This window comes from Macrotis lagotis, chromosome 4 (genome assembly GCF_037893015.1).
Source record: "Macrotis lagotis isolate mMagLag1 chromosome 4, bilby.v1.9.chrom.fasta, whole genome shotgun sequence".
Lineage (NCBI taxonomy): Eukaryota > Metazoa > Chordata > Mammalia > Peramelemorphia > Peramelidae > Macrotis > Macrotis lagotis.
In genome coordinates, this window is record NC_133661.1 from 211,445,613 (window position 1) to 211,465,601 (window position 19,989).

The 19,989-nt window shown below is 31.8% G+C and overlaps 1 protein-coding gene across 6 annotated transcripts in view; it reads left to right on the forward strand.

Annotated features, from left to right (window-relative positions):
• The window catches only part of STRN3 (striatin 3), a 99,939-nt gene extending 82,475 nt beyond the window's left edge, over window positions 1-17,464 (forward strand). For all 6 annotated transcript variants that reach the window (XM_074235375.1, XM_074235376.1, XM_074235377.1 and 3 more), the window contains 9 exons: window positions 4,525-4,655; window positions 5,586-5,761; window positions 5,908-5,955; window positions 10,242-10,363; window positions 11,109-11,276; window positions 12,431-12,571; window positions 14,697-14,804; window positions 15,553-15,639; window positions 15,735-17,464. In XM_074235375.1, the coding sequence (XP_074091476.1) occupies window positions 4,525-4,655; window positions 5,586-5,761; window positions 5,908-5,955; window positions 10,242-10,363; window positions 11,109-11,276; window positions 12,431-12,571; window positions 14,697-14,804; window positions 15,553-15,639; window positions 15,735-15,904 (1,151 nt within the window). In that variant the 3' untranslated portion in view covers window positions 15,905-17,464. The remainder of the gene's footprint in view (window positions 1-4,524; window positions 4,656-5,585; window positions 5,762-5,907; window positions 5,956-10,241; window positions 10,364-11,108; window positions 11,277-12,430; window positions 12,572-14,696; window positions 14,805-15,552; window positions 15,640-15,734) is intronic.
• Window positions 17,465-19,989: the final 2,525 nt, after the last annotated feature.

Genomic DNA, 19,989 nt, shown 5'->3' on the forward strand with positions numbered 1-19,989 from the left:
AATTTTAAAATCAGTAAATTTTTTCCATTTTATGTTAAGGAAGCATTGCTTCCCATGTGGTTTCCTTGTAGGTTTTTTTTTCAGAGTCTTTCAGAAGCTAATTTTAGCTTATTATATGTAGTAGTAATTGGAAATTATAGTAAATCCTTTAAAGACAAAGTTAAAAATTACGTATTTAGAGAAGAAAAGTTTAGTCCTTGGTTTTGTACTGTCTTCTCTATATAAAAGTATGTGGGTATGCATGTGTTTGTACTAGTATACACATGTAATGCCTATTGACTTAAACAGTTTAGGATAGAGTATATAGATTACAGAACTTTATTTGACATAGGACATTTTACTGATCTTGTTAGTTTTAGACTTTTTGTCAAATAAAGGAAACTTTTCTAGAATAAATCAAGTATGAATTTCACCTGTCTTATGTGAGAGTATTTTATTTAAAAAATTTTAACCAAAATTGAGTAGATTCTCTGTATGCTGACAGTTGATTTTTGTGTTACCTTAGTTAATAAAACATTTCACATTAACCAGTTTCCAAATTATGTTTTTACTTCTGTCCCCTTTCCTTTTGATACAGTATTTTGTTAAATTTGTGAATATTAGACAATGTCTACTTCTTTTTTCTCAAAAACAGCACTAACAGTAAAATGCAGGTTTGAATATGGGTAAGAAAGGGGAAGAAATAATGATTGAATATTAAAAACATTGAAGTACCAAAATAAAAGTAGCAGGAGAAAGGAAAGTTGAAAGAAAACAACATACAAATAAACTGTTTTGTATTGCTTATTTTATTTTTATTTAGCCATTTTGAATTTCAAGTCTTTAAATGCTACTTTACTAATAAAGAACTTAGCTAGGTGGTGCAGTGAATAGAGTGCCAAACCTGAAGATCGGAAGACCTGAGTTCAAATGTGGCCTCAGATACCTCCTAGCTGTGAGACTCTAAGCAGTCATTTAACCCTATTTGCCTCAATTTCCTCAACTGCAAAATGAGCTAGATAATATAAGACAAACCTCTCCCAATATTTTTGCCAAGGAAACAACAAATAGGATCATGAAGAGTCAGCTATAACTGACAGCAATAACACTTAATAGAATTGAAAGATTGTTGTTTAGCTTAAGTTTCTCTCTTCTCCCCTCCTACCCCCTCTACACACACTGGAGCCTTGATTATAAGAATTTTCTGCAGAGTAGAGTTTACTTTAATGTGCTTTGGTCTTAGAGTAAGCAAACATTTTTCTACTAAGCCAGTGATCTACAAGAAAAAAATCAAATGTATCCTACATAATTTTAAAAAATATTAAACTTTTGTTGAGAAATATAAAAATTTCATAGAAATGTGATTTTTTTTTTTTTAAAGAGTAGGCAATGTGGCATTTTCCAAAACCTGTAACAAATGATAATGAATATTCTGGCCAGTTAGAGGACTGGGGGCAAAATGGATTTTGAGGTGCTGCAAAAAAAAAAAAGAGCAAAAGTACAGAGGCAAAAAATTTTGTTTAAAGCCTGGGAAACAAAGACAAAGTATTTCTTTGGCCTCTTTGTGTAACTGATTGGAGATGTGTGAGATATTTAATAGTTTTATATTTTAAAAAGCATTTCCAGAATTTTCTCACTTCCTGTGGAAATTTTCCTACTTATAAAACACTTTGAACATCAGGCATTATTTCTCAGAGTTTATCTGCGTGGAATAATGCTGCCAAATTTGAGGTTATTGTTGCCAAGGCTTCACATTTGTGTTTCTATATCTTGCCCCTTTTACTGAAAATTTTTCCTCCTGATATAAGCATTTCTTCATGAAGGAGATATAGATGCACAAATCCCATAAGGACCATGATGTAAGAGTCTCATCTATATTGTAGGTCCTAATTTATATTCCTGAATTACTGAAATATTGAGAAAACTGTAGTGTAAATGAGGAATTTTTTTCCCACAATTTGATTACTTGATTTTAGATCACTTAATTTATGTTATATTTTAAGCTGTTTTGCCAGGGGGAAAATGATGACATAGGAACTATAGAGTTTTGTAGTAGAGAATTGTGTATATAGAAAATTTTAGTATTGTATACACATGCTTTATCAGTGTACAGAACATTCATCAAAATAATTAACCTAAAAAGGAATATTTTTCTGAAGGAGGTAATGGTCACACATTTTGATAATAATTTCCCATAGTGGTAGCTCTTTGGAGACACCAGAATTTCACAAAGAAAAAAATAACAGCTAAAAAATTTCGACCAGTATTTTTGAAGGAATGCTATGTCGGTAGGACCAGCTTGTGATATATATTTTTAAAAAACTCATACCTTTTATGTGCTTAATTTTTAACCAAGGGAAGATTGAATGGGTTTAATTAATTCAAATGACCCCAGTCTGAGGTCATCATTTTATATAGTCTATTAAATTATTCAACTCTTGACCTTCTGTCACCCTCCCAAATGATCAGAAGTATTTATGATTAAAGCTGTGCGTTGTTCCAGAAATAGTGTTTCTATTACTTTATGATAGCCATAGTTTGTTTTTGTTTTTTTTTTAATCTCAAAGGAAGTTGTGGAGTGATACTTAAACTCAAATTAAGACGTTGTATCCAAATTTTGTGTGTGTGTGTGTGTGTGTGTGTGTGTGTGTTCACATGCACATGTGTGAGAAAGAAACTGGAAAAAAAATTACCCTTTTTAGTGACTGGGATATACACAGCAAAATGTTACCTACTTTTAACTTGACATGCAGATTTTTAAAAAATAATCTAAATTTGTTGATTTCATAGTTATCAGTTTTTTTTAACATTATAATGATTCCCCAGAATATTAACAGAATTGAGGGGGGGTGGGGAACTTATTTTGTTCAGATGTCTGTAGGTTTAGCCAGATTTAAATTATTTTAAGATATTACTAAATATACCCATGCTTATTATTTACTTGTTTGCTTTTTTAAATCTGTTGGTGATTCAGAACTTAATTTTATTTGTAGAATTTTCAACCTATGAGCATGGTATGGAAAGATTTAGGAAACAACATTGTTATTAAAATATGGAGTTCATGAGCAAAAATGAATTTGACTTGTTTCTTTAAATTTGAAAGGTTTTAAATTTCTTTTCTTTAAAAGTAATTTGGATTTATTTAGTTTCATCTTTTTTTTCAGTATAACCAATTATGAGTCATTGATGGCATAATTTGCTTTGTTTACACCATAACGTTTTTGTAGTATAACATGTTAGAATAATGATCTTCTTTATATTGTGTATTTTGAATATAATTTCTACAAATTATGTCTATGTCTGATGTGGCATAGTAAAAGTGTTGTTGCATTGATTCTTCTGGTTTTTCTTACCATCATATTAAAATTTGTTGTTAGTGTATAATTGAATGTTTCTTTTAAAGATGTTGCTTATACCATAATTTCTAGAGCAGAAAATTAACATATCTATGTTGCCTGCCACCCCATTATTAAGAAGTTAGCAGCAGTGCAGTGAAATATATAGAGGGAAAAGAATTCTTTTAAATAATGTAATTATAACTGCAAATAGAAAAAAAGGCAAACTTTAACCTAAGTATTATTTTTATTCAAATGATCATATATTAAATAATACAAAATATTATTTAAAAACTAGTTAAATTTGATGTCTCATTTAAAAAATTGGATTTTAAAATTAATTTAGTGGTAAATTTTAGCTAAAATCTAAAATAGTTTTTTACCTTAAGAACAATCTGAGGAAGTAATCTTTATATTAATGAATAAGAAAAAAGTGAAACTAGATGACATTAAGTGATATATTTATAAATGCACACCTGCATTCATGATCAGAGTTAACAGTAGATCCAGGACCAGAACCCAGGTTTTCCTGGTTCATAGTCTTTTTTTTTTTGTATGCTATAATTAATGCTCCTAAAAAGGGAATTATCACATCTGAGGGTGGGAAGAAGGCGGAATTCAGTGAAGTGTAGAAAATAAACAAATTAATAAGTAATCTAAACCACATGAGTTTCATTGCAATAAATAAATGTAAAAAGTTAATGCAATTTCAGTTTTTAACAGTTCTTTTGGATTCGTCAGGAACTGTTTTTCATAATTTTATATTTGAGCAAGCAAGAGTCTATAAAGACTTATAACTACTCTTTAAAATTATAGAAAGCTTTTTATGATAAAGTTGTTTATAGTCCCCCTAGATTTTAAGTAAAAATCTGAAATTTAGTGTGAAGAAGTATAATTAAGATTCCCATTTCCATCTCAACACATAAACTTGTTTATAATACTAATAATACAAAATACAAATCTGATATTTTTGTCACTATAGTAAAATTTAAGTAGATTTCACCTTGGTTTTATAACATACACATACACTCACAATTCTGTTTTAGCTAATCTAAATTTGCTCCTTACCTTCCTTTTTATGGATAAGAAATAGGAAAATTGAATTGTATTTCTAATATTTTATGTCTTAGTAAAGTAATTTAGATTTCCCCAATGTTGTGTTACTCTATATGACTTTTCAGCATTTAAGAAGCGGTTTTGTTCTTTATAGCTGAACCAATGTTTCCATCTGGAGGAGGCAAGTCATTTATTATGGGTTCTGATGATGTTTTATTAAGTGTACTGGGCCTTGGCGACCTTGCAGACTTGACGGTAACAAATGATGCAGACTATAGTTACGATGTAAGTGCAGTTTTATTTTAAACTTTTTAATGATTTGTCAAGATAGATTAAAAAATAATTAGGTTAAAAACGTTATTTAATTTGTTGTGATGATCGCAAATTTTTTAGGTGTCATGATTAATGACATATCTGAGGGTGGAAAGTAGGTGGGTTTCAGTGAACTGTGAAGAATAAATTAATAAAGATCCTGAACCACATAAATAATAGCAAGTGGTAGTATAAGCAATCCCAAACAGCATATAACTAAAAAATCATATTATAAGCAGATATACCTTAGCAAATTTGCTAAGTCCAGTGTTAACATTTAGTTATCATTTCCTGAAAATGTAACAACCCAGAATCATGTGGAAAGGTAGAGGGGAAAACTAGCCTTAGACTTTTATTTATAAGCAATTAACCTATAATTAAGTTGTATTTCTTTGGATTTTTGTTTATGTTCAGATATTCAGTGGTAGTCTAGGTTAACATCAAATTAAGATCATCTTCTACCCCACATCTCCCTCCCCCCCCATTGTTACCAGTATAATATATTTAGATTGCATAAGCTGGACATTATTTTTATTTTAAGAAGTATTTCTGAAAAGTTTGAAGTGTAAGTCATTAAATTTTAGTAAAGCTGATTGCTTTATAAGTGATTTCAAATTCCTGGCGATATAAAAGCAGCAAATGTTATAATTGCCAGCATTGTTATAGGGGGAAAGGGAGAAAATACTTCATTTCTTTTTCAGTAACTCTACTTTCTAGGGAAAAAAATTCATTATATTAAAAAATAGCTTGAGAAAATGACAAGTAAAGATTTTGTTAAAGTATTTTTACAGTAAGGGTTCTTAATTGTGAATATTTGTATAAATCATTTTTAAATGGCTAAAGAATTCATATTTCCCAGAAATCATCATTATTACTGATATTAGTTCATTTTATCTTTTTTAGTTACCTGCCAATAAAGATGCCTTTCGAAAGACATGGAATCCCAAATATACACTACGTAGCCATTTTGATGGAGTCCGGGCATTAGCTTTTCATCCTGTAGAGCCTGTGCTGGTTACAGCCTCTGAAGATCATACTCTAAAACTTTGGAACTTGCAAAAAACAGTTCCTGCCAAAAAGCAAGTATTTAAATGTTAGCTTACTTTGTAATTTGATTAGTAATTGCTAGCTATTTCATCCCTTTTCTATTTCTAATCCAGTCTTACCCTGCTCTGTGATCATTGTATGATTGTAAAATTACTTTATCTTTTTATTTCCTTTTCAGGAGTGCCTCATTAGATGTAGAGCCTATCTACACATTTAGGGCCCACATGTAAGTGTTTCATATTCAATATGGATAATACATATAGTTTGTAAGTCATATTGTATGGATAATACATATAGTTTGTAAGTCATATTGTTAATCATATTGTAGGGCTTCTGTTACTCATCTTTTCATTTTGTGTTTTCCTCATAGCTTTATGTGGTGCTTATACAGAGTATAATTCAATGTTTCCTTAATTTGAATAAATTCCAAAATACAGTAATTTTCAGAGAAACTCCACTATAATGAGAGATTAACCAAGTATTTAATTTGATTTGATTTTTTTTTGTGTGTAGAATATTTTTTAGTATATTATGTAATGCTGAAAGAAATCTTTGATCCACTTGCACAGAAAGAAATTTTGGTGAATTTAATTGAAGGCAAAAGGAAAGATCAGTTTGCCAAGATTTCTAAAATTTCACAGGCAACAAAAATCCATGAAAGAAAATAGCAATAAAACCTTTAACCTCAGCTGCATAAAATACTGCTAACAGGCAAGTTGGACTAGAGCTATTAATGCAGAAAAGCAAATTTAATCTTATAATTATTACTGAAGCGTTGTAGAATGGGAACCATGATTGGAATATGGTAGAAAAGAGTATTATACTTTACTCCTCATAAGAAACAGGATAGACAAAAATGAACTAGGGGCAGAGTTGAAAAGTAGTTTAGTAGATTAAGAAAATAGAAACAAGTAAATCCAGAAATGACAAGGGAAGGCAGAATAGTAGAGAGCATTTGAATGAAGATCAGTGGATGTAAGAACAGAAGTAAAATTGGTATGGGAACATACCATAGATGACACAGAAGGAAAAAGGAAATAGATGAATTTGGTAACTTGATACTTACATAATATAGTAGTTAATGGAGGATGTCCATTATCTCGGTGTTTGGTGTTGTTCTGTCTCATTTAAAGGTAGCAGAACTAATTTTCTTTGGCTTAATTTGATTACAGTTTCATCTTTAATTTGGTGTCTGGTTAGTACCAAGGAGAAACTGATTACTTAAGTAGAATTGGAGAGAAAGTAATAACTCTACTTCAAGTCTTGTGATAGAAAACTAGTAGAAATCATTGACTGTTTTGTACCCTAGATTTTTGGAGAATGTATATTAAAGGGTTCAGAGAAATACACATGGAAGTTCATGAAATTTTTGTTGAGGAAGGAAAACCAGTTGAAATAAAAAAAAGTTTCAAGAAAGAAATTCATGGGGCGGCTAGGTGGCACAGTGGATAAAGCACCAGCCCTGGAGTCAGGAGTACCTGGGTTCAAATCTGGTCTCAGATACTTAATAATTACCTAGCTGCCTGGCCTTGGGCAAGCCACTTAACCCCATTTGCCTTGCAAAAACCTAAAAAAAAAAGAAAAGAAAAGGAAAGAAATTCATTATGTGGAGACTGGGGTAGAAATGTGCAGGGCCAAGTAGAAGATAAAAGAATGAGATGGGGCCACTTGTTGGGGTCATTTGACTGATGATGTGAGAACTAGTCAGTTTCTTTTTTTTACATTTCATAATATTCAAGAAGCAGTATGGGTGTAACAGAGAGAATAGATTTTAAGGCCAAAGACCTGATTTCAAGGTCTTTCTGGGATCACTTAACCTATCAGTGCTCTAGGCAGTTCTTAAGGTGATAAATCATGGGCAAATTCTGACATGGTTTAATAGAGGGTATCCTTATCTAGAAGTTCTTGTACTTGTGAAATCAGAGGCCTAGTTTCTGTCCCTATATTCTTATAATTGGGTTCAAAAAAGTGAACTTTAATGTTATTAGGGAGATGTGTTTAGATAATGCTTTGGTCAGAAGAAGTTTGGAGGGAAAGGGTTTAGTGGATTCCAAGTTGAACTTTTTTTTAATTTAAGGCAATGTGGTTAAGTAACTTTACCCAAGGTCACACAGCCAGGCAATTATTAAGTGTCTGAGACCAGAACTGATTTCAGGTCTTTCTGACTCCAGGGCCCATGCTCTATCCACTGTGCCACCTAGCTGCCCTCCAAGCTGAATTTCAGTCAACTCTGAACTTTTGCAGTAGTATCATTCCTAGAAAATAGTATAAAAGTCAAAAATACAACTGTTAATACAGTGAACCTATGGAAAATAGGAAATAAGATTCTCACAACTACCAAAAGCTGTATGTAATCTTTTACTTGAGAGGAAACTGCCAAAAGTAGACTTTTCTGCATATAGTTTCTTTATAAAGAAAACATTAATTCTGATAACAAGCACTATTCCTAACACAGTAACAATATCTTATAATAAAATTGGTAGCATGCAAACATTTTTTCTTATAATTCTCTAAAATTCTGTGGTCTTTTGTTTTAATATCTCAGAAAAACAAAACACAACATAGATTTTTGATAATATTCACATTTCATAACATGAAATCTATAATACAGCAAATAAAATTCTTAAGACTAAAACTTTTAAAAACCTGAATCTTACTCTACTCTGATGGTCCTCTGAAAACCAAGGAAGAGATTCTTGGAACTTTAGTCACTGCTGTTGGAAGATGCCAAGTCTGGTGAGGTCTTGACATCACCTCGGACTAACTTCCCTTTGCAGCTGGTGGATGACATTATAGTTGGTGAAGGATATGTCAGCTTAAAATAATCTGGCAACAACATCTGCTTTGTGTGTTCTTTAAAATCTTTAAGATTTTGGTGTATAGGAGCAGAGCAGAGGCGAGTTAACACTTAAAATTGATGATGAGATTGGCAGCCTTGAGACCTGTAGGCATCTGGTTGATTAGGTGTATAGTGACTGCAGACATTTCAGCACAGTTTATTCTATCATAACATAAAGATTTTTTTCACCCAGCTAAATCACTGACTTTGCACACTTGGGTTTAGAGCCCAGAGATCTTGCACTATGCTTGAGGGGCATAATTGCACTATAAAACTTGGGTGTTTTTGTTTTAAAGGAAAACAGCACATGAGGGAGCTCTTTACAATAGTAGGGTAAATAAGGTCAATGAAGCACTCAGGATAGCAGCCATTTTACAAATTTGCAAGCATTGCTCCTTTCATATTTTTCTCATGCACACAACCTTTAATGTGTTTTGTTGCCAATGCAAAAGTGAAAATGAGATTACTAATAAAATCATGTAAGTACTTTAAGTCTCAACTAAAATGCATGAATATTGATTGAATAGGCCATAGCAAATGTAATAGTAGACTGCATTTTAGAGAAATGTGTTAATCTTGTTGTGGTGTACTATATTTAGATTATGTTCATGTCTGGGTACCACATTTTATGAATAAAATTGATAATCTAGAATAGCAGTGTCAAATTCAAATAGAAATAGATCCCTGTGAACCACATGTTGACTTAACACACCACAAATTAATATTATCATTGTGGTAATATATTTTATTTCATTAGACATTTCCTAATTACATTTCAATCTGGTTCCTGTTGAGTTTGACACCTGGTCTAGAGAACCTGCAGAGTAGAACTGGAATGGTTTAGGATCATTGGGAATATTAAAGAAGCAGGGAATATTTAGCCTGAAAGGAAAAGCCACTTAGCGAATTGTCATGTGGAAAAGGATTAACTTGGCCTGAGAAGTTGGAAAGATGGCTAGAAATTACAGCGAAGCAGATTGAATCTTGATATTTTAAAAAAGAATTCTTGCTAAGAGTTTTCCAAAGAAGTAAAGGCCAATGATGTGTATCCATTGCTACTCATATTGAGGATATAGAACAGGGAGAATAAAATCCTGAGAGTAGTTCAGTTTGGCTGCAAATATAAACTGTATAGTGATGTGTGATACAGGTGCCTGAACAAGTCAGAGAGTACCAAATTATGGAGGCTTTTGAATGTTAGTTACCGTATGGAAAATAGAAAGGCCTTGAAAGATTTTTGAATAGACAAACTCATTCTAGAAACAGAGAGTTTTAACTAGAAGTAACCTTATACTTTAACCTTCTCCAGTTATATCATTTTTACAGATGTTAAAACTTGGGTCCACAGATAATAAATAACTTGCAAATCAAATAGCAGTTGGAATTTGAATCTAGGTCTTTTACAAAGTATTAGACGAAATTTTGACAAAATGTCAATTATAAATCCATTGTGCTTTCCTCTGTAAATCACTTGCTTGAGAAGAAATATTATATGAAGGATAGATTAATGGTAGTGGGAAATATAATGGAATCAGAAGAACCTGTTAGGTTAGAATTTGACTGTTCTAATAGATTCTTCTAGCCAGCATAGAAATTAACTTTCAGGTTTTCATTGACTTTTTTTTTTTTAATACATGTACTACAAGTAATCTTTTTCTTTTTTCTTTTTGTAGTGGACCTGTACTATCATTAGCTATTAGTTCTAATGGAGAACAGTGTTTTAGTGGTGGCATTGATGCAACTATTCAGTGGTGGAATATGCCTAGTCCTAATGTGGATCCATATGATACATATGGTAAGCAGTAGATACTTGTGATGTCAGTAAGGACCTACAGATGTGAATGTGTAATTATCTGCCAGATTAGAAAGCTGTCATCCATGTTTCATTCTGCATACATTTAATATGTTTTGATAAGGAAAGAATTTTGAAGTAGTGTTGTTTTGGGATCTAGTTATTTATTTGGAACAACTTTCTAACAGTCTGAAAAAGATGCAGACAGTCTGCAAAGAAAATCCCTTTATAAGTTGCTTGTTAATTGGGCAGGAGAAGCTTTTTTTTTTTTTTAAGGACAAGAATGATTTCCCAGTTTTAAGAAATATGTTTTGAAAGAGCACTGAAGTAATGGCAGTGTGGGGGAAAAATGTGAAAGTTAAAAGTGCTGTTAGTGTGACAGCACAGCTTGTTTGGCCTTGTTAGGGAACATTGACAACCATGACCTGGTTTGTTTATGTGTGGAGTTAAGCTTTTTATGCAACCTAGCGGATCATGGTAGTGATAGACATATTGACATAAGTATTAACTATGTACTTTAGTGATTCATTTCTTTTCTTCCATGAAAATAAATTCCTGTATAGTAACATTGGGAATATAAACCCATATTTAAATGAATAAAGGATACTTAATGCATGATTTCTGGTATATTAAATGAAATAATTTGTGGTGGTAGTAAAATAATCAGATCCTTTTGGTAAACTAAAAGATTTATTTTATGCTATTATCTTAATTAATTTTACTTTTTTTTTCCTTCTTTCTTCCCCAGAGCCAAACGTTCTAGCTGGCACATTAGTTGCACATACAGATGCAGTCTGGGGGCTTGCCTATAGTGGCATAAAGAATCAGTTACTATCTTGTTCAGCAGATGGCACTATTAGATTGTGGAATCCACCAGAAAAATTGCCCTGCATTTGCACTTACAATGGAGACAAAGGTAAATAAAATTTGCTTCTCACAACAAAGACATCATTTTAAAAAATTAATTTATTAAGGTGATGAGAAGTTAAGTAGTTCTGATTCCTTTGCTTTAGATCCAGAAACTCGGGATAGGTTTTGATGAATTCTCTTAAGAAAATATTAGAAAATTTATATTATTGTTTTGGCCATCAAAAAGACGTACTTTAATTTTTAAACATCAGTCCAATGATTAAAAGATCCTCCTTTCAAAATAAGCTCTAATTCATGTTAGAAGAAATTGTTTAAGTTTTCTTGGACTTTTTTTTTAGAAAGGAATTACGTCACTTATTTACACAAATAATTGCTTATACTTACAGAATTCTATTCCTATGTTGAAGATGAAAGGAAAAGGATCGTGGCAAAAGGATAGGGGCATATTTGTGGCAAAAGATTTTAACTTAATATATTAGTACTTTTTAAAAAAATTTTTGAAAGGCAATGGGGTTAAGTGACTTACACAGCTAAGTCATTGTTAAGTGTCTGAGGCTGAATTTGAACTCAGGTTCTCCTGACTCCAGGACCAGTGCTTTATCCACAGTGCCACCTTAACTGCCCTAATTTTAGCACTTTTTAAAGAGCACTGCTTATATCCTAGTAGAGAGAAAAGCCTTTTTGGTTTGATAGCTAAAATATCCACTTCAAAAATTTGAGTTCTTATCCTTTATATTGATTGTGTGTCCATAAACAAGTCTTAGAATCTTTTGATGCCCTTAAGACTCTTAAGTAACAGAGAAAGTGTTGAACTGCATTGTTCCAAGATGTTTTACTAACAGGAAATACTCCTTAACCAGTAGCTAATGGATGCCATCTTCTTTTTGGCTCTTGATTTATCACATAGTTACTTTATAGTTACTATTTATTGCCTTTAATCATTTCAAATAAGGCATATGTGCTTTACCTTGCCAGTGCAGTTGTGCCTCATGTATATCTTGGGAAATGTTTTAAACCTTTCCCTATTCTTGGATCAGTTACCTGGTTATGCTTTTCATTGTGCATAATTCTGATGATTTCCCAATATTCTAATTTAGTTGGTATTATGTACAATTTATTTTCTTTGTAAAAGAATGACATTTTCATGATTATTTCCCATCATATAGTATATATTCTTATTTTCATTCACTTTTTATTTAGAGTATGGAATACCTACTTCTGTTGACTTCATAGGCTGTGATCCTGCTCATATGGTGACCTCTTTCAACACTGGCAGTACAGTCATTTATGATTTAGAAACATCACAATCATTGTTGATGCTTTCATCACAGGTAGATTCTGGTAAGTTTGCTTGAGTATCTTAGTTAGTATCTCAGTCATTTCCTGCCATCTTGCATCAGTCATCTCCTGCCATCTTGCTTTGGAATGATTTCCTTCTTGCCTTCAGTTGCAGATAGGGTTGGTCTTTTAGCTCTCCCTTCTAAAAAAGAAGACTATTTAAGCCAAACCATTGAAAACAGACTGAGTGTATCTGAATTGTAGTCCTCCTGATTCCACTGAATGGAGGCAGGGTGGGAAAGTGTTTTATCACCTCTTTTTTGAAACAGGATTGGTCATTATATGTTACTCAGAATTTAGCTTCTTTTAATGTGCTTTTTCAGTTTATGGTATTAAAGTTTTTATATGTATTCTTTTCCTGGTTCTGCTCATTCATTTCTCTTCTAGTTTTTCACATCTTTAAATTTATCATTTGTTGTTTCCTATTATGTGATAGCATTCTATTCTTTACACGTAGCAGGTTGTTCAGTTTCTTGCTACCACAAAAATACTTCTATGACTATTTTATGACTTAGGAAACCTTTTATTTTATCCTTGATCTTTTTTGCTATATGCCTAGTATTGGGGTTATTGAGTCAGAGAGCATGAATAGTTTATTAACTTTTCTATGGTACCTCTGAATTGGTTAGACTAGTTTTCAAAGTTCTCAGTTCCACTAAGTGAATTGTTGTCCTTGGCTTTTTTTACAATCCCTCCAATGTTGACTTTCAGGTATAAGCTGATAGGTATAAACTGATCTCCAAACTGTTTTCATTGTCATTTCTCTTATGCTTAGAAAATTAAAGCAGTCTTTTCATATAGTTTTTTGTTGTTTGCAAACTGTTTATAACCTTTGACCATTTACCTAATGAAGAATGATTCTCATGCTTCATTTTTTGTTTTTTTATTTTTAAGATTTTATTTGAGTTTTACAATTTTTCCCCTAATCTTACTTCCCTCCCCCCACCCCCTACAGAAGGCAATTTGCTAGTCTTTACATTGTTTCCATGGTATACATTGATCCAAATTGAATCTCACTCTTCTTTAACAAGATAATTTTAAGAACAAATCAATAGTATTTGAGCTTCCAGAATTATTTATATCTTGTTTTATCAACTCAGATTATTTCCTGGAGTTTTCATTAAGAATTGACTTATTAAAAATTGCTTAAATTTAAGATGAGGTTCAAGGATCAAGAATAAATTCTTATTAGCTTCTTGAGTTATTGTTTATCTTTTTTTATTTAGCAAGTATAGATTGTGCATTTTGTCATGTGAATATATAACATAGTCCATTATTGCAATTATACAATATATACTGTGTATGCCTCACTGATTTGATTTAAGAATGCAGAATTTCGTAATGATACAATTGAGTTGGGAGTTTTAAAACCAGCAATAATAAATTTTAAAAATCATATGCAAATTCTCCTATTTGTCTTTGGCCTTAGATACATCTATACTATATAGAGAGCCACAGCAGTGCATGTCATTGAATTGAAGTTGCTTTTAAGTGGGTATAGAAATTAGTTTGTTTTTTGTTTTGGAGTTAAAAGAATTTCACATTTGACTGAGTCTTACACAGGTAATAAGTGACAGTTTCTTCTTCTGTAAAATGGGAATAATAATATATATACACTATTTTCCTCACATAGTGACTATGGGAGTGAAATGAAGTGCTATGCGTAAGTGATTTAAAACTGTAAATTGCTTTATAAATTAACTTATTTTCTACTCTTTTTTTTCCTTGAATTTAATCTAGAATTGATAAAACAAGATTTTTTTTTCTTTCCACAAGAAATTTTTTGTGGAAATGTTTTTTGTTTGGGTTTGTTAGAAGTCTCTATCCCACATCACTTTCTTCTCATGTGATTTTATATAGTTTTTATAAATGAAATGAAATGTACTATCATTTTTAATCATTAATAATTGATTTTTATGAAGTTATATTATGTTGAGTTTTGCTACTGATATTAAATATCCACTGACATACTTAATAATTGTAAATTTATAGATAAGTAGACTTACTATTAGTTCCCAATTTAGTAGTTCAAGTTATGTAAAAGATTGTAATCTCTTGGGATAAGTATAAAATGTATTCTAAAGAAGACTAAATGAGTCATAGATTGTACTTTTTCTCCTCCAATCAGGTTTACAATCAAATAATCATATTAACAGGGTAGTAAGCCATCCCACACTTCCTGTTACAATTACTGCTCATGAAGATAGACACATCAAGTTTTTTGACAATAAAACGGGTAAGTAAACTGGTCTTGTTACTTTCATAACGAATATATTGTCTTTATTTTAACTTGTTTTTTGGAATTACTAATTTTAAATTGTCTCATTAATTAAGAAGGAATCTATGATTGGAGAACTTTTTTGTGTGCATTCTAAAAGTGTGTCCATGGGCTTTTTACTGCCAGCCTGGGTCCATGGCACAGTGCTCTTAGCCAGTTTTTATTTATGTGTTTGTGCAATGTGAAATAGTTGATATCACAGAATTGATGAATCATTTATATAGGAAGATAAATTCATTGAACAATTGCTTATTTTCTTGTAGTAGTGAGTTTACTTCTCTTTTCTGGGTTTTATTTTGTTTTTCTTTCTCTATTATTATGTATTTTAATAGTATTTTTTCCCCAATTACAGAGTTTTCAGCATTCTTTTTTTGTAAAATTTTCTCCCTTTCCCTAAGAAAATAAGCAATTCATTTTTGCAAACTGTATTCGGTATTTTTTTATGTAATTTTATGTAGAATATAATAATAACATTTTGTTGTTAGTGATGTATTTTCAGTGTCTACTACATGTTACAATTCATTTTGAACAGTTCATTATTTGAAATACTTAACAAGTTCTAAATTTGGATTTGGGGTTTATGGAAAACTGTTGAAAAGAATGTGTTGAATGTCATTTTTCTCCTCTTTCCCCATCCCTCCCCATACACACATTTATGAGTAAATAATTTGGAGAAAATTGATATTTTTTATTATGTTTCATATAGGTAAAATGATCCATTCTATGGTTGCTCATTTGGATGCTGTTACAAGTCTAGCAGTAGATCCTAATGGCATCTATTTGATGTCTGGAAGTAAGTTTTAATAAATTCATGATGTCTGCTATTATTTTTGAATGCTAATTGTTGTTTTGTTACAGAAACTAATTAATTGTGACTTTTTTCCATAGGTCATGATTGTTCCATTAGATTGTGGAATTTAGATAGCAAAACATGTGTGCAAGAAATAACCGCTCATAGGAAGAAATTGGATGAATCCATTTATGATGTAGCTTTCCATCCTTCAAAAGCATATATTGCCAGTGCAGGAGCTGATGCCCTTGCCAAAGTATTTGTGTGACATAACAAATTACCTGCCACATAATAGCAGGTCTTCGTGGACAGAAAGAGGGAATGCATCACTGCCATCAAAGAGGTTACTGATAAGACACTACGTATGTTCTGCCTAGGCAAAGGCTATTTTGGGGCAGGTATAAATTGGTGAAAATCACCACATCTTGAATAATGTCAGGCTCATTCATTTAACTGTAATTACTGTATTTTGTGGGGGCAAAAAAGGAAACCAGTATTTGTAGCCTTTACTGGATATGAACTGAGCATATGTCTGTTCATTACATGTCTAAGCCAATGTGGAGTCTGATCTTACAAAAAGACTTATTTTGGACTCTGTGTGCTGCCTTAGGGTTAGGATGTGGTGCTCTTGTGGGGGGAAGTGAGCTCCAAGAGTAGCTTTCTTTTCATCTCTTAGTGATCTTCTCTGTTTATAAGTTGTATGCCACAGATTCCCTTTTAAATTTATTTTGCTTTAAAGAAAAGGAAATTTAACTTAAAATATTTTAGCATTAGTTGCACAAAATGTTTGGATAAAATTCTAGTTTTTATAAGTCTTTTTATATATTTAGCCTGTCACAACAGTGCTCAAGATTGTATTGATGATGTTTTTTCTGCATTATAGAACCCTAAAACACAGAGATCTCACTGACCCGCTGCCATGTAACCACTCTTCCCTTCTTTTGCCTAATACAGCTCAGCTAAGTCCTTCCATAAGGATGCTAATTCATCATCATCATCACATAACTGTCTTCATAAATAAAGGACTGTAAAGAAAGATGTGTTAAGATGAAACACTGGGGCTTACCACCCCCAATGAACTCTTTAAAATTAAAAAAAAACTAATCTTGGCATCCTATCACTATGTGATATTTTGTACATCTTACTGTATTTACAAGTTTATTTATCAAGGATTACCCATCTTACTCTAATGGCCTATTGTTATTTATTTCACTTTTTGTTGGTCTTTATATCCTTTATGTATGTGCTAAAGGGCCCTGTATATCTATTATGGCATTCTTTGAACAGTCTAAAATAGACTAAAAAATGGATAATTTCATAGTTTAATTTACAAACCAAGTTATTTTTCTCCCGTTACATATCTCAGTTTACCACAATTCCAGAAAAGCTATCTTGTTTAAAAAATATTTGGAGTGAAAATGTTATATTTGCATTACAAATAGGACACAAAAGTAGTTGAATCAGGATTCAGAAATCTGCTGTGTTTGGACTAGTTATCCCTGTTTTTATTTTTTCAGATGTGCTTAATTTTACGGTGTAACTAAAGATTTTGTTTGTGTAATGCATGATTAAGACAATAAAGTATTTTTTCTAGTCTTCCACAATACTTTTCTGATCAGTTTGCGAGTTTTGATGAGTTTTGTAAGGTTTTTGTTTTACAAACTATGAATCAGCAAATTTTTAAGATTGTACCACATAGCAAAAGTTCAGATGTTGAAAAATAATGTATATAAAATGCATATAATAAATATTAAATGGTGTACCTGTATGTTACTGTTGCTACATTATTTTGTGTTGAACAGCAATAAAGTGTCATACTTTATTCTTAGTCATTGGACTAGAGAATTTCTTATCTTTTAATTTTTATGCTGCTTAAATAGCACTTATATTTTAAATTTATGTTAGCTTATCACTGTTTTGTTTATTTGTTTTTTTAACGGTACAATTGACACCAGTTTTAAGAATAGTTTTCCAAGAGCTTTCTCCAAGTTGGATTTTCTCTGAATTTGGGTAATCTGTATGTACTTTGAAACTGAACATTAGGCCTATTTGAACCACCATTATTTTCACTTGGATGGTCTTGAAAACCAAGTTAAAAACATGATCTCGCGGGCAGCTTAGCTGGCTCAGTGGATAGGGCATCTGCCCTGGAGTCAGGAGGTTCTGAGTTCAAATCTGGCCTGAAACACTGAATAATTACCTAGCTCTGTGACCTTGGGCAAGTCACTTAACCCCATTGCCTTGCCAAAACCAAAAATAATCTCTTTCCCTCTTACTTTTCCCTTCTCCTAGCTTCTAATCAACTCAAAACATTAATGAATCTCTTTTCTCCCTTACTCCCCACTCCAGGTCACTTTTTTCCTAATCTAGAAAAAAAAATCATTAAAACTCAAATTGAATTTTTAGGTAATCTCCAATCTATGATTTTTGTTAATTGGTCATTTTGATCTCCAAACTTATTTTCCTGTAAAAACAATGTTATAAATGACATTTAATTTCCCGGCCTAGCTCTCTAAAAAGCTATGTAGCTTAAGTAGTAATAGTGCTATAAAAATACCATTCCTACCCATAATAATGTTTTTCCATGTAAATATGTCTGTAATTACAACTTAGGCCCTAAGAACCTAAAACAAGTTACATCTATGGCAAATATCAGTATGTGATTCTGATTATATGTATTATGTAAACCTCTTCACATGAGCTTTCTTTGCATTGCTGCTGCCACCAGTTACTTCCAAATTTCTTTTCTTCCTAGTCTAATAATGAATGTTGTTTCAGTTTTTCTTACATTCTCCTGCTCCTCCAAAGTAAGGGTACAAGGAAAATTGTCAAGGATTTTTTACTGCATCAATTAAACTGCATTAAAAAACTGCATTAAAAACACTTCCCTTCTATTGTTCCTCTCCATAACAGGCTGGTACAACTTCTCCCCAGGCAGGGCTTATTGATCCTTAAGTTAGGGTATAGGCTGCCATGGACTGCTACTTATCTTCCTTAACTATTTTGATATTGCAAAAAAAAAGTTCTTAAAAGTAGTGTTATTATTCATCCAGCCCAACGATAGAAAATAACTACCCTTTTTTCTTAAGGAAATAACCACAAGATACATAAATTAATATGATCACAACATTTTGCTCAAGGTAATTAATCATAATTTTAAAAACTCATGTATGGAAATGTGCATTAAAAAACAAGGCAGAGCAGTTTGGGAAAGAAACAGCTTTGGCAGTGTTATTGTCTAGAGCAGTAGTCTTAAACAGTTATGTTGTATACATGACAGTCTGGTGTGAATGATGTCTCTATACACTTCAAAATAATGTTCTTAAATGCATAATGTAAAATAAATATAATTTAAAGAAAAGCTCTTAGGTTGAAATTCTAGTTGACAAGACTGATCCCCTACAGTTCATGCATGGGGCTCTATTAAATATATCTATTAGTAATGAACATAATAACATTTCAAGATAACAATAATGGCAATGTGAAAAGGAAACATTCGATTTCTAATGGTAATAGAGACTAGGTCCTATTAATACTATTGTAGTTTGATATCAACTTTAATCATAGAAAGAAATTTTAATTTTCACTTAAAATGTAGTGAAAGTAGAGATACATTTTTTTTCCTATTTAGTTTTACAAACCCTGAGAAATCTTATCTATGACTCCCATGTCCCATGATTTATAAGGCTGGCTTTGGAAACAGGACTATTTGGACTCAACTTTGATACATATTGGTTACTCTGAGACCAAAGGCAAGTCATTTATCTTAGGACCTCAGGACAAGGCAACTTAGATAATTTTCAGGTATTGTGTAATGGACCACCTTGATGAAATCACAAGATCAAAGACTAAAGAAAAGGGTTTTTTTTTATGTTTTGTGTTCCAAGAGGGAAAAAAAAAGTTTGATAAAATACAAAAACTTCTTTCCAGTGAAGAACAATAACCTTATGTAGATTAAACCAAGTTGTTTTTAAAAAAGGCATCAGGAAATTTCAATGTTTCTCTTGCACCACTCAACCCTACTTTTAATTATTTCCACAAGACTTGCTGCTGGTTAGGTTTTTTGGTCTGTTTTGGTCATAACTAGTTAGGTAATGTTATGCTGTAAGACCTTCCTATTTCAGTTAAGCTCTCCAGTTGTAGAATGGTTTTGATAAAGAGGAGGGTAGGGGATGGAAAGTGTTGTCTTAGAATTGTACTTGGGGGGAGAGGAGAGGTAGAGATTTGAAGCTGATGGTTTCTTTGGTATGCTCCTTTTTGTACCTGTATAATCTTAGTAAGAGAGGCAACTTTATTAGTTTCTGTAGATGTGAAATAATTGACATGCTAATTACAAAGCCTTTTCTCACTTGA